This window comes from Pantherophis guttatus, chromosome 1 (assembly GCF_059756535.1).
Source record: "Pantherophis guttatus breed Tessera chromosome 1, ASM5975653v1, whole genome shotgun sequence".
NCBI lineage: Eukaryota > Metazoa > Chordata > Lepidosauria > Squamata > Colubridae > Pantherophis > Pantherophis guttatus.
In genome coordinates, this window is record NC_142063.1 from 298201367 (window position 1) to 298215578 (window position 14212).

Below are 14212 nucleotides of genomic sequence, written 5' to 3' on the forward strand. Positions count from 1 at the left end.
AGGATGGAAGGCTGAGTCAACCTTGAGCCTGGTGAGATTCGAACTTACAGTAATTGCAGACAGCTGGTGTTAATCACAATGCTATTAGTCTGCTGAGCCACCAGGCCCGTGCTGAGCTATAATAATAGTGGTGATGAAAATTTTCACCCATCTATTAGAGATTAGTGGGAAGTGGGGGAAAACTGTAGCAATAGTTATAAATGATATCTATCAATTAGTAGGATAAACTAGTAAATTGCTGTCAGTTCATTCCAGTCCTGCTCAGAAAGATTAAGTTAGAAAAATGTGGTTTAGACAGTATCACCACCAGATGGATTCGGAACTGGCTGACAAACAGCACACAACATGTAATCCTTAATGGAACTGCATCTACAGGGAGGGAAGTGAGCACTGGGATACCCCAAGACTCTGTTTTAGGACCAGTACTCTACAATATTGAGGTAATAGAAGGGCAACTCATCAAATTTGCAGATGACACCAATCTGGCAGGAATAACCAACACTTCAGAAGGTAGCTCAAGATTCAAAAGGATCTCGACAGACTTGAACACTGAGCCCTATCTAACAAAATGAAATTCAGTGGTGACAAAAATAAGGTTTTACACTTATGCAAGAAAAAATCAAATATATTGGTATAGACTTACTGGTACCTGGCTCAATAGGAGCAACTTCAAGAAGGCTCTAGGAGTCCTAAACTCATTTCATTTCATAAACTCAGTTCATTTAAACATGAACTGGCAATGTGTGGTAGCCAAAGTAGTTGTAGGTTGCATCAACAGAGGGATAACAAGATCACAAGAAGTGATAGTACCACCCTATACTGCACATGTGAAGCCGCACTTGGAATAGTGTGTTCAGTTCTGGTTGCCATGATAGAAGAAAGATGCTAAGGTCCTAGAAAGTGCAGAGAAGAGTAACAAAAATGATAAAGGTTTGGAGGCTAAACTGTACAATGAATGGCTATGGAAATTAGGAGTGTTTAGTCTAATGAACAGAAGGCTTAGGGTGACATGATAGCTGTCTTCCAATACTTGAGAGGATGTCATAGAGAAGAAAGGGTCAACTTATTCTCCAAAGCACCTGAGGGCAAGACAAGAAGCAATGGGTGGAAGCTCATTAAAGAGAGAGCCAACCTGGAATTAAAAAGAAATTTACTGACAGTGAGAACAATTAATCAGTGGAATGGCTGATCCTGGAGTTGTGGCTGCTCCATCGCTGGAGGTTTTCAAGAAAAGATTGAATAATCTTTGTTCAGGATGCTTTAAAACCTCTTGACTTGGACAGGAGATTGCATTAGAAGACCTTCAAGGTCCTTTCCATCCCTATGATTCTATTCTATTCTATTCTATTCTATTCTATTCTATTCTATTCTATTCTATTCTATTCTATTCTATTCTATTCTATTCTATTCTATTCTATTCTATCCTATCCTATCCTATCCTATCCTATCCTATCCTATCCTTTCCTATCCTATCCTATCCTTAGCCATAGCCTAAGTTATCAGATTCATTCCTACATGTTCAAGTTGCAGAAATATAATCTCTGGGGGAATGATGTTCCAGAGAGAGGGAGCCACCACAGAGAAGGCCCTTCTTCTGGGTCCCACTAGATGTATCACCCTCAGGAATGGGACCCGCAGCATTCCCTGCCTCCCCGCTCTAATGGGTCAGGTAGATGTGACCAGGAAGAGATGGTCCCTCAGATAACCTGGTCCTAAGCCATGAAGGGCTTTAAAGGTGACAACCAGCACCTTGAATTGCACCGGAAGCAAATCAGTAGTCATATTCATATTCTCATATTCTCTTTCTTCTCTGTTTTATGAAATACCCAGGTAAAAGTTCATACAACTGAAGATGTACCTAAAGGAAACATTGAACTGTTTGTTATTAATGGTGGAGCCAAAGAAGTTAAAGTGAAATGGTTTCCCCTGAATGAACCCAATGGGAAAATAACGTATGCTGTCCTTTTCACTGGAATCTTTTATGCTGACAAAGGTTTTTCCATTTTGATACATTACTGGAGAGCTGAAGTTTTACTTGTTCCTTGAGATGTTTACAGAATAAGTGTTTTATTAAAACATGAATCTATATTTTTATAGCATAGATATAAAATTTCTATAGCATAGAAACACAAAAGCAACAGAATTGCTTTAAAGTAAAAAACTGAAACTTGATGGAACTTGAAAATGTGATGTTTGGCCTTCAGCAATGATTCATAAATGTTGGTTCAGACTTATAAGTATACCATCACCAATCTACCTGGAGAAGAATTTCCTTTCTAGTAGAATTGTTTAGTAATCAGAATGTATCTCTGTGTATTACTGTGTTGCATTATATCTGTCCATAGAAAAAAGTGCTTAACTTAGTCATGACTAAGTTAAATTGACTATAATGGACTTATTCAAATTATATCTGTGTCTCTATTATATCTATTTATTTAATTTAATTTTTAAGGCCATCTGACCCATTAACAATTCTGGGCAACTTACAATTATATCAAAGTAATGTGCTCTTATTTTATCCTGCATAGTGTTATGAATAGATTAATTTTTCCATAAAGGAGATTTCCATCTAACTCTAGAGTTTGCTACTTAGATTAATTGTTTTTCACTGATGTTGTTTATGGAGCTCACCATCTTCTGCCATTATTATTATTATTATTATTATTATTATTATTATTATTATTATTATTATTATTATTATTATTATTATTATTGCAAAGTATTAATAGTAAGATATTACATCTGGTGTTTTCAGTTTTTTTTTTCTTTTAGATTGCATTGGTTAAATTCTTTGGCTAAATTTTTTTAATCTTTTTTTTAAAAAAAATATTATTTTTATTTTACCTCTGTAATAAACATAGGGAGAAAAGCTCTTTGGACATCATGTAGGAGAGAGGTATCAATCTCGCAGCCTGCAGGCCAGATGCATCACGTGCTGGCCACCCCCACCACATTTTAATGAAGGGGGAAAGGTTGTGGTACGTCATGTGACGACAACGTGATGATGCGAGTTTGATACCCCTGATGTAGGACATCATGACTGGAGGTCTGAATTTAGTAGATCTGTTCCAGATTCTACAAAAAATTATTTCTTCTTTAGCCACTGTTATTTTACTGAATAATTTCAGAATAAACATTTTCTGACAGATTATTGGATTAGGACTTGCCATTATGTGTTTTATTTTTTCCCCTAAGATTAGTCCTAACCCTAAGATTTTTTTTCTTTTTGGTCACCAGAAACTATGCTTGGCCGACTAGCCACTATATTTTATCCTTGTCAGTACTTCAAAAAAATAATTGGGGGGAGGGGAGATGGCAGCCCCAATGAAAAATAGTGAAGAATATTTGGAAAAAGAATAAGTACAAAATAGTTGATTTCATGAAAATAAATCTGTTTTTCAGGGGAAAAAGAATTTTAGTTTGAATATATATATATATTCAATATATATATTGAATATACAATATATATATTGTTCCTCTTTTATAAAGTGAAGGTTTTGATGGTTCTGCTGTAAAACACTTGTAGGATTATAAAATGAGGGAATGATGGGGGTAGGTGGGTAGAGAACCAACATTTTGGTAGGGTTTATGACAGCTAAGTCATTTCTACCAAGGGAGCAGATGAATAATTCAGAAGTGATATTCCCCTTTGTGTTTAATTTTGCATTGTTTTTTTTTTCCCTCTGGAAAAAAACTCCTCTTTCCTTCTAAGTCATGTCATTCCTGGTTGTCATCCCATCTCTCAGACAATCAAAACTATATTAAATGTTGCAAAGCTGTGTGGCAAGAGAACTTTCAAAAGTCAGAACCCATTTGCAGAGCAGCCCTTGTAGAAAATGTATTCTGTTCTCGGCAGAATTTTCCTTCAGTTCTTTCCACTGAGAAGTTTACTGATTTCTCCCAGTGGAATCTGCTGGAATTTATCGGTTCATGGTTGGCAGTCACAGATTAAGGTAAATGTCGATCCGTAATGACCTTCTACATGTTAGTATTGCAGTAAAGCTGGGCTTTTATGTCAAAGATATCGGAGAGGGAGCTATTACACATGACAGGGGTGATCAAGGGACTCCAGACCAAGGCAAGCATTATTAAATATTGACTAGTTCTGTGATTTATGTAGAGCTGGAGGAAAAAAGTGACTTTTTAACCATTATATATTCTTCAGCAACGAAAACCAGCCATTTATCTCCTGCTGGTAATAAAGCACACAGTGCCTGCATATTTTAGTGTAGAGGCTGATGGGGGGGCACATGGGCTTATAAATGAGATGGGTTCTTTCCTGATAACATTTCGGTTGGTTAATTGCCAAAAGCAAAACAAGTCCATTGGAAGCAGAGACAAGTTTTGACTTGGGAAGCTCCTCTGTTGCTTCAGGTCTGTGAGGAAAAGAGCGGGGGAGGGAAACCTATTTGAGAAATGGACTCCAGGAAAAATCTTTTCATTTTTTTTTCTCCCATGATAGAATCTTTGCTTGGCAATGCTAAATAAATAAATAAAAGTCATTTCAATGCAGTGTCCCTTACAAGTTCTAAATAGCTATTGTGGCTGACATTTATGCAGGATGTTGTGGGGGGGTAGTTAATTTTTATGCAAGAAAGAAATTAAACATTAATTCAGCAAACTTACTTATGACACCATCTCCTCTGTAGATTTACACAGAGCTTACTGAATTGTCTGGTAGTTAATTGAACATTTTCTTGACATAATGAACAATTGTATTTCATCCATAGCTGCACTGTCTGGTGAAAAGGCAGCACTAAAATGTTTAAGTTAAGTTGCACTGAAACTTAACTTGTACAAAAAAAAATATGTTGAAATAAAAAATATGGCTTTTCCCATTCTGGTTAGCTGCCCCCTAGTGGGAATTCAAAGCTGCTAATGTAGAAAACTAAATGATAAAGCAAGCTTCAGACATTAGATTTAAAAATTAAGAGTGAACAGATTACAGAAAATTATATAACATTGTGACAGGCTGTTGTTGTTGTTGTTCATGTTCAAGACTTAACTTGAAAAGTTTCAGTTGTTTTGATCTGGCATTCAGAAAAATTTGTTTAGAGACTGAATGAGCGATGCAATCACTTAAACACCAAATCAGGCTCCAGAATCAAGTATTGTAAAGGGAAAAGAGCATATGACATATTCTTGCAGTCCTCAAGCATTTATATTTTCATAATTTTTTCTTGTTCCATGACATCATGTCAGTTTAATTTGACTTTTGAAGATCGAAAATAGTAAGAAAAACCAGGAGGGACAACAACTAATTCTTAATTATACACCTCATTTTGGTTTGTGAACTATATCCACCAGAAAAATAAGTTGTAGATCTCAAAAAGGACAAATATTTCAACGTGTAATGTTTGAATTAATCAAAAGTCTGTGTATTTTATCTTTGAAAAGAAATTACAAGAGTGCCTGATTCATATGTACATTTAGTTTCAAATGGTTGATATTTTTCCAGTATGTTGGGGCTTTTAATGTTTGATTGTGGTGTAATGTTTTTTAGGGATATGAGAAAATCATGCCATTTCTGGCGGGATTAATGCTCACTTTATTTAATTTCTGAGGTGGTCAGAAATTTTTCTGCCTTTTAAAGCTTTCTTCATACATGCATATTATGCAAAGTGTAGAAGGAAGTAAATATTAAAAAGCCATGAAATAAGTAAAAGAAACATTTTTGTATACCTTCAAAATAATCTTAAATCCTGGGGATGTTTCTTGGTAAATTTTTCAGAAGTAGCTTGCTATTTCCTTCTTTCTAGGGTGGAAAGTGACTGGTCTAAAGTCACTCAGCTAGCTCTGAGGCCAAGGCTCTACTAAAATCTGTGGTAAATCAATTTCTAGCCTAGAGTCTCTTTAACCACATTACTAATCTGACTTTCAAAGGAGCCATTTTCAAATTAATTTACTGCAACACTATCCACTATATTTTACCATGTATCTCTGTGTTTGGAATCCATTCTTGCTTGTGTTGTGTCTATGTGCCACACCATGCATCATCTCCTGTATGTTAAACTGTTCCCCTCTTGTTTTTAAGGAAGTTTTCACACATATCTAACTTCAACTCTCTTGAACTGTTTCTTCTTCTCATTACAGCTGCTCTTCAACACCACTTTCTGTGAAAATAATCCCTGGTAATGGGACTTGTCCACAACCAAATTTTGTGTGTCTTCTTATGTGCATACAATTGGAGGACAACTAGGAATGTGTTATAGCACTTCCTTGTTATAAATCAATTATCCCACTATTTGTGAATTTGCAAGTGAAAAACATGTTCATGTTTCTATTGGCAAACCACATGATATAATGCTTCATGTAAAGCCCAAATTCTCTGCTTCATCTAAATGTATGTCAGATGACAATTGAAACCCCGCCAGAAAGGTTGTATTCATTTCCAATCTGGATCTGTCACCAGGACCAGAAGTTTTGTCTTCCGAGCTTTCGGACTTGTGCAGGAGCCCATCTTCAGGGAACTTCTCTCTAGCCCAAGTCCAAAAGCTCGGAAGACAAAACCTCTGACCAACCGAGATTGGATCCTGAACGTTATCCTGGGACACTGGGAATACACCTTCATTTGTGTATTCATTTCCTATAAAATTAAAGGGTTACCTTCTGACATTTGCACATGTGTATACAGTAGATATATAGGAATAATAAAAATAGCAAAAGCAAAGGGCCCAGATTTTTTTTAAAAAAAAAACATTTTCCTTGAACCTTAGTTATAGCTAACTATTCAAAGCAACATTAGACCAATGAACAAAATTAAGCAATCATTATCAAAGTTACCTGGTGGAAAGAACTGTTAATTTTAAGATAGTGATGCAATCTTGTTTCATGTCATTCTACAGTATGTTCATACTTTGAACATGGCAAAGATTTTTGTAGCAGTGAAGAACAAGCATAACAGAATAATAGAACAGAATAACAGATTAACAGAGTTGGAAGGGACGTTGGAGGTCTTCTAATTCAGTCCCCTGCTTGAGCAGGAGACCCTATACCATTTCAGACAAATCGTTGTCCAGTTTCTTTTTGAAAGCCTCCAGTGGTTGACCATCCACAAGTTCTGAAGGCAAGTTGTTCCATTGGTTGCTTGCTCTCACCATTAGGAAATTAGTTCTAGGTTGCTTCTCTCCTTGGTTAGTTTTCAACCATTGTTTTTTGTCTTGCCTTTTGGTGCTTTGGAAAATAGTTTGACCAAGCAATAAGCAATAGTTAATAGTAGTGCCACTGAAGAAAATGTTTGAAATGTACAAATATATATATATATTCTTATACATTCAACAAATTAGTCCATTATAGCTAAGATTGCAAAATACAATCTTTGTAAAATGTGGCTAATTCAAGACTTCTTGAAAAAATACAACTGTTGCCACTTTTCCGTAGTGAGGGAGACAAATGTGCTTCTTTTCTGATCAAACAAGTGAAGCACAAGAGTTGCTAAGGGAGGAGACAGTGTTGTGTCAGTTGGCTCAGATTTTTGCTAGACTAAATCACTTATAATTTCAGAGTTGCATATATGAATAATGGCCAATTAAAAAATCCCTCCCTGCATCTTGAAGATACGGTATATTGAGAATGGTTGAAGCAAAATTTATGTGTCATTATGCTTTGTATGAAATACATATTATATGTATAATAACATTTTTTGTTTCAAGACATATTACCAAATATTAATATCAACCATACTATTGATTTACTCTATGAATAGTGGCACTTAATTTGATCTTATATAGTTTTTTCCTGAATGTTTATTCAAAATGATGTTACAAAATGATGCTCCCAGGAGTAGTAAGAAATTTGTATAAATATAATTAGCAGTAAGATGGATAATGTACATAAATCTTTTTTTAAGTAGTTGTCTTTGAAAATGATGTTCATACTAGCATCTGGATATTAAGCCTATCCAAGAAATTTGCATGCAAAACTGAGTTGAAGAAATTATTTTTTTATTTCTATGACTGTATGCCTAAATGAGAATGTTCCCGATTATTAGATTCATAAAATAAATATTAAAATAAGGCTACAGTTTTAAGGCTATTGTTTCTTGCTTAGAAAGCTTTTCAGAAAAAAAGCTTATTATGGGGCATTGATATAGATTTTTATGCTGTGGTAAAAAAAATATTATTATTTAATCTAGACATATAGTTTACTTAGACCTCAAATAAGGTAGACAGTAGATCAATTTACAAACAGAGAGTTAACAGCTAAATGACTGATTCAGTGATGCTGACTCTTAAATCCCTAAACTCTACTAGACAACATTGTTGTTGTATTATTTTTATTCAAAAGCATGTAATATAGGAAATCACTTTCATGTTCAACTGGTAAAGCCAGGATCATATTGAATAACAAATGCAGACATCCATTTTTTATACATCATTTTAACTGACTGTAGTGAATTTTATCAGCATTTATGAAATGACTTATTATATACTGTAGAGTTTAATTTGTTCAATATACAAACAAAATGGTCTGTGATCGAATGGACTAACTGATACCAATTCATTGCTGCTCAGAAAAGAGTTTATTTTGTTATTATGAAATTAATTGCATCCCACTTTTTATATTTATATTTATAGTCACTGCCTACAGTTGGAATCAATGAAAGTGCAAGTGAAAACAATCAGCCTAGATATTTGATTATGGATTTAAGGACTTTTTCCTTTGTTTTGCTCAACTATTTTTTTTCGGCAGCTTCCCTGGAGAAGTGAACATTTTTATGTATAATAATTCTGATACCAGTCAAATACACAAAAGGGGGGAGGACAGAAGGCCCATAGTTGATTATTCTGGGATCTTTTTATTATATGGAAAGATATACTAACTAGTGCAATTTTTTTTCAGTGAATAAAGAAATTATATTAATGGGCTTGTTTAATATAAGTAATAATGGTTGTAATAGAGTTTTTGCACTTTATGTAACTGAATCGTTGTTACTAAAAGTTAGTAAAGATCTTTTATGTGAAATATTTAAAATGTGATTAAGAAGGATTTACAGAGGCCAAATGGATCAGCTTCACTGCCTTCTATAGGCTTAGCTCCACCTTCGTTCTTGCAGAAGCAGAATAAATCATTTTAATTTTCTTAATGAAATATTTTGCATGCTAGGAAATGTGTGCCTGCCCTCTGTGCAAGTTTTCTAAAGTGTAAGTCTTCTAAAGTTTACTGAAGTCTTAAAGTTATGTGGATTATACTCTTTCAACATACAGATTAAACACAATCTGGTGTGAATATATTGAAATGAGAATGGTATGCTTAAATTAATAGACTGGATTGTAAGTAATTCCATAAAGTTTTTCGTGGTAAATGGCGATCCAGAATATTAAGTAAGTTGTTCTTACTTAATCGCTATTAATGTGTTCTGTTTGTTCAATTAAAAAATACAATTTTACTTTCTTTACCGCATGACTCTGAGAAACAATTAAATTCCTGCAGCTAGTCAAGTATTTGGCTAAGCAGAATCCTAAAGAATCAGGATTTGGGAGACACTTATTTTTGTTTCAAAAAGAAATGAAGAAGAAGCATTGACAATTGAGTTCATAAAGTAGGAGGCAAGCTAGAACATTTATAATGAACATGACTAGCATCTTCTGTTAAGACCCCAGTAGTTAACCCACTTTAAGAATACTGTACTGCAATAGATAATTTTAGAACATAGAATTTTGAGATTGTGATCAAATAATAATATCTAACTCATATTCTTATTCAAAAAAGGCAAAAACATAGAATTGTAATTAAAAGAGATAACAAGGATCATTCAATCTAAGTCCCTGCAATGTATTGGAAAACTAATTTGAACTATCAATAGAAAATAATTTATTTCATTATATAAGCAATTTTAATTTTATTTATGAAATTTGTATACTGCTTTTTCTCCAATATCTCAAAACAGCTTTCATTTTATCCTTATAACAATCCTGTAAAATATAGAAGGTTGAGTGATTTTATTTATTGATTTCAGTGTATAAGGCCATGCATATCAACATCATGATTCTGGATGGAAAACAGCAATTAAAAAAATAAAATAGCAATAAACTAACCATAACCCGCCCCCCTATACAAAAATAAATGTTAGCTAAAATAAAAACCATGAGTACAATCATCCCACAAGCTCTGTCATATATTCTAACCTCCATGGCCAATAGCATAAGGAGATCTTCAAAGGCATATGAAAGGCTGCCAGGACTGGGACTAATCTAATCTCTATGTGGGTAATGCTCCAAAATGTCGACACTATAAAGAAAGTTAGATAGACACTGTCTACCTAGCTTTTGCCAGATGATACCATTTTACAAATGGGACCCAGACATACCTCTCCTGCTGGATATGATGGGACAGGTTGTCACACTTGGAGCCCATCCCTCAAATGGCCCCTTTCTTCTTCATGTAGAGTAAAGAAAATAGGGAGGTTAAGAATAGTAATTGAATGAGGTAAAAATAGTGATTGAATGAAGTAAAAATAGTAATTGAATGAGGTAAAAATAGTAATTAAAATCAGGGATGTTGTAAAAGGAAAAGAGATTATGTCAGTACAATCAGTAGATATTTATTTATTTACTTTATTTGTTTTATTTATTTGCTGTATTTTATTTATTTAACTTTATTTGTTTTATTTATTTAATGTTTGTTTGTTTATGGGAAATCACTCATAACAAAAAAGAGTAGAGGATTAGAGGAGAGGTATTCTATATTCTTTGGCTGGGAAGAGAAAGAATGAGAAACTGTAAAATGTTAAGGTTTCTGATCTGATGTGGCTTCATTAATTACAAAATAATATAACAAGATAACTGACTGGAACTTCCATTTTCTAATTCTGAGTCTGGATTCTAGGAAACAAATAGCCAACAGTCTCTGGAAAGCCCTACCCAGCTCTGATGTCATTGGCTTCTCACATTAGTTATTTTGACAGGCACTTCAAAATGCACTGCTATTGTTTTTTTCACATGTTCCTAATTGGAAATATTTAAAGTCAGACTGCTTTCATAGTTTTAGTCTGTTATGAGCTACCCTGAGAAAAGTTGGTTTTGAAAGATGTCATGCAAATCACACAAATAGAAGGACTATAATAGTAGGGTCATATCAACATAAATGGGAAGAAAGAGCTGTCAGCCTGGATTCATCATTAAATGAGGGAGCTGGGCAGCCAATAAATTTTTGTAAATAAATAATTGTATAATAATGGATTAGGAAAATTAATGCTATTTAACATTAATGCCCATTTTCAACAACCGCAATGTTCCTAGATACTTCAGGAAAGTTCACAAAAACTCTCAGGTATGGCAAGAAGCATCACTCCACATAATTTGAGACATTATATGGGTAATCTGCATTATCAGCATGTTTTGGATTGGTGAAACTACTTTGAATCAAAAGTTTACATCACTCTATCTTAAGTGGATAATTTTGCTCTGAAATTAATGGAAGTTCCCTCATGCCCTGCCAATGTCAAAGAAGTCCTAAACTCTGCCTAGCAACTACAACTACAGTACAACCATTCCTTGTCAATCACACTTCAGCTCCTTCATCCTAAAATGTTACCTTTACTTCATTCTCAGACTACTTACAATATCAGTAGCTAGGCTGGTATAAAAGAAGCATTTCCCACACTTATTTCAGCAGCATTAAAATATAGCGATTGACACCCAGTTTCCCCCAGGCTTCCAACAAGAAGAAAATAGTATCATTTGCAAAAGCTAACACCCCTTTTTGTATATTTGTCAGTTTCAATTACTTTCCTACTTTTTGCTAGGCTTAAGAGAAGGGTTGGTCAGCAGCTGGTCAACTTCAGTTCATCTGAACTGAACATACACAATTTCTGTCAAAGACCTTAAACTTGCAGCCTGGGACATATGGTCCTGCAAGTCATTATTCTACAGGTGTTGAACCTGAAAAAGAAAATATTACTGATCAACCTAATTATCTTGCAGTTAAATTAAACTTTGAAATGTTATTTCTGTTTTCCTTTTAGGTTTTCTTACTGCTTTTTTTTACTGTTTTAATTGTTTTTAACCTGTAAAAATGAAGTGTTTTAATGCTGCGTGTGACCAGCCATACGCTAAATAAATCTTGCAGTGAGTATTCAGCAACCAGAATGAATTGCTGAAGATATAGTCAGTATGAGTATTTTGGCAAGAAATATCTTGCATGAGGAAAATATTCAAAACACCAGTAAAGACTTACTGACTTACTTAAATATACATACTGACTATAGATAGCTATAGATGTAGACTTACAGCTTAAATCCTCCAACAAAATCCCCCTCAGCTATTTGATCAGTTTTCTAGAAACATAGTTACATGACTTCTTCAATAAAGGGAGGTAAAGAATATGGCAGAAGAAAGGCATATCCCTGTTTCTAAATAGTTTCAGGCCATTTCCTTAATTCTCTCTGTCTCTGTCTCTCTGTGTGTCTCTGCCAGTCTGTCTGTCTCTCTCTGTCTCTCTCTCTCTGTATGTGTGTCTGTCTCACAGAGAGAGAGAGAGAGAGAGAGAGAGAGAGAGAGAGAGAGAGAGAGAGAGAGAGAGAGGGAGAGAGCAGAGACAAAGAGAAGATGGGGAAAACAGCCAATGTTCAAGACAAAGTTATAATTTGCATTTCATTGCCATCTAAATGGAATGCTGGAATACATGGTAGATATTCAAATTAGGTGCTTTTATAGGGCTAGGTAAAAAAAAAACCAAAACCATTAGAAAACTTGAAAAGTATAATTTAAAATATCTCTGGTCTCCTTCCATTTATTATTTATTATTTATTTATTAGTCATATTTCTATGCCGCCCACTCTCCGAAGACTCTGGGAGGCTTACACCAAAGACAGTATACTAAATAGCATATTGCCCCCAACAATCTGGGTCCTCATTTTACCCACCTCGGAAGAATGGAAGGCTGAGTCAACCTTGAGCCGGTGAGATTTGATCTGCTGATCTGCTGAACTAGCAGTCAGCTGAAGTAGCTGCAGTACTGCACTCTAACCACTGCGCCACCTTGGCTCAGTACACTCCATGAGTTTAACAAAATGCAGATTCATGGCTTGCCAACCAGTCAAGGCTGTTTTTGTTTTTTGTTTTAACTGCCATCTTCTCTCATTAATAATTCTTTAAAACTAGAATCTTGAACTTTATACTGTGGCTTCAACTTAGCCTAATAAATATATTCCTGGCATATGGATATGGATTTATATTCCTCATCTCATCCCAGCTAACAAAGCTACATTTGTTCTTTATTTTTTAATGGTCTTTCCATATATTCTTCAGCAATGTGGCATGTTGCTAAGATAAGTTGAGGGCAATGGGAAGAATGAGATTGCTATAAATTCAGTTAATGGCTGCTGCCATTTAAGAATTTTCTTTTATGAGCAGATGAGACCAGTTAGTGAACAGAAAAGAAAAAAAGGATGGATTTGGTTTATTTTTATTTCATTTTCAATTACTGTCTTTGCCATGAATGACTTGATGCTATGTCATCTTTTATTCTTGTTAACAGCCTTTGCAACAAGAAGAGGAAATTGGACTGCTAATGCCTAATAGGTGGCATTGCTTGTCTGCTTAGCACTCTACTGTACTACTTGACCTCTGTAATATTATGTATTCTGACTGGTCACCCATTTCACCTCTTTCCCATAAGTTAATAAGGCTGTAAAAAGGAAAGAATCTGAAATGGCCAGCCAGTCAAATTACAGAATATTGAAAAGGTCAAAATAGTAGAGCCTGCAGAGGGAAAAATTACAGGAATATATGAGGCATTTAAATTCTTGTGACAATGATTATAAGAAGAATGGAAAAGGATACCCATTTATGTTATTTCAGTCTAGCGAATCCCACAGGATGATGGCCCCAGAACAGAAATAATTTAGCCTACCAGTCTGAAAGAATTTTATACATATGGTACATGGGTACTGAAGAAAAAAATAAAAATAACCAGCTGTTTGGAGCTTTTTTCCCAAATCATTTTCTTATACTTCCATCCTTAGTCACGGATAGCATATAGCAAGCCCCATGACAGCTTACTTTACAATTGGATATACTCCTGGCTATTTTTACAGCCAATATGGCATATGGGTACAAAAACAAATTGGAAATCACCAAGAGGCATTTCAAGGTAAGACATGGAATTCTCCAGTACATGGTCCAGATTATTAAAAACAATAATCAGATAGGCATTTATGAACTGCGATTCTCCAAACGTTCCTCAGGAAGGCTGAACTTTCAGTAAACCT

The 14212-nt window shown here is 34.7% G+C and overlaps 1 protein-coding gene across 1 annotated transcript in view; it reads left to right on the forward strand.

Moving 5' to 3' along the window:
• The window catches only part of USH2A (usherin), a 458447-nt gene that overhangs the window by 244166 nt on the left and 200069 nt on the right, over nt 1-14212 (forward strand). Inside the window, exon 36 of the mRNA XM_087891378.1 lies at nt 1831-1993. Coding sequence (XP_087747504.1) covers nt 1831-1993 — 163 coding nt within the window. The remainder of the gene's footprint in view (nt 1-1830; nt 1994-14212) is intronic.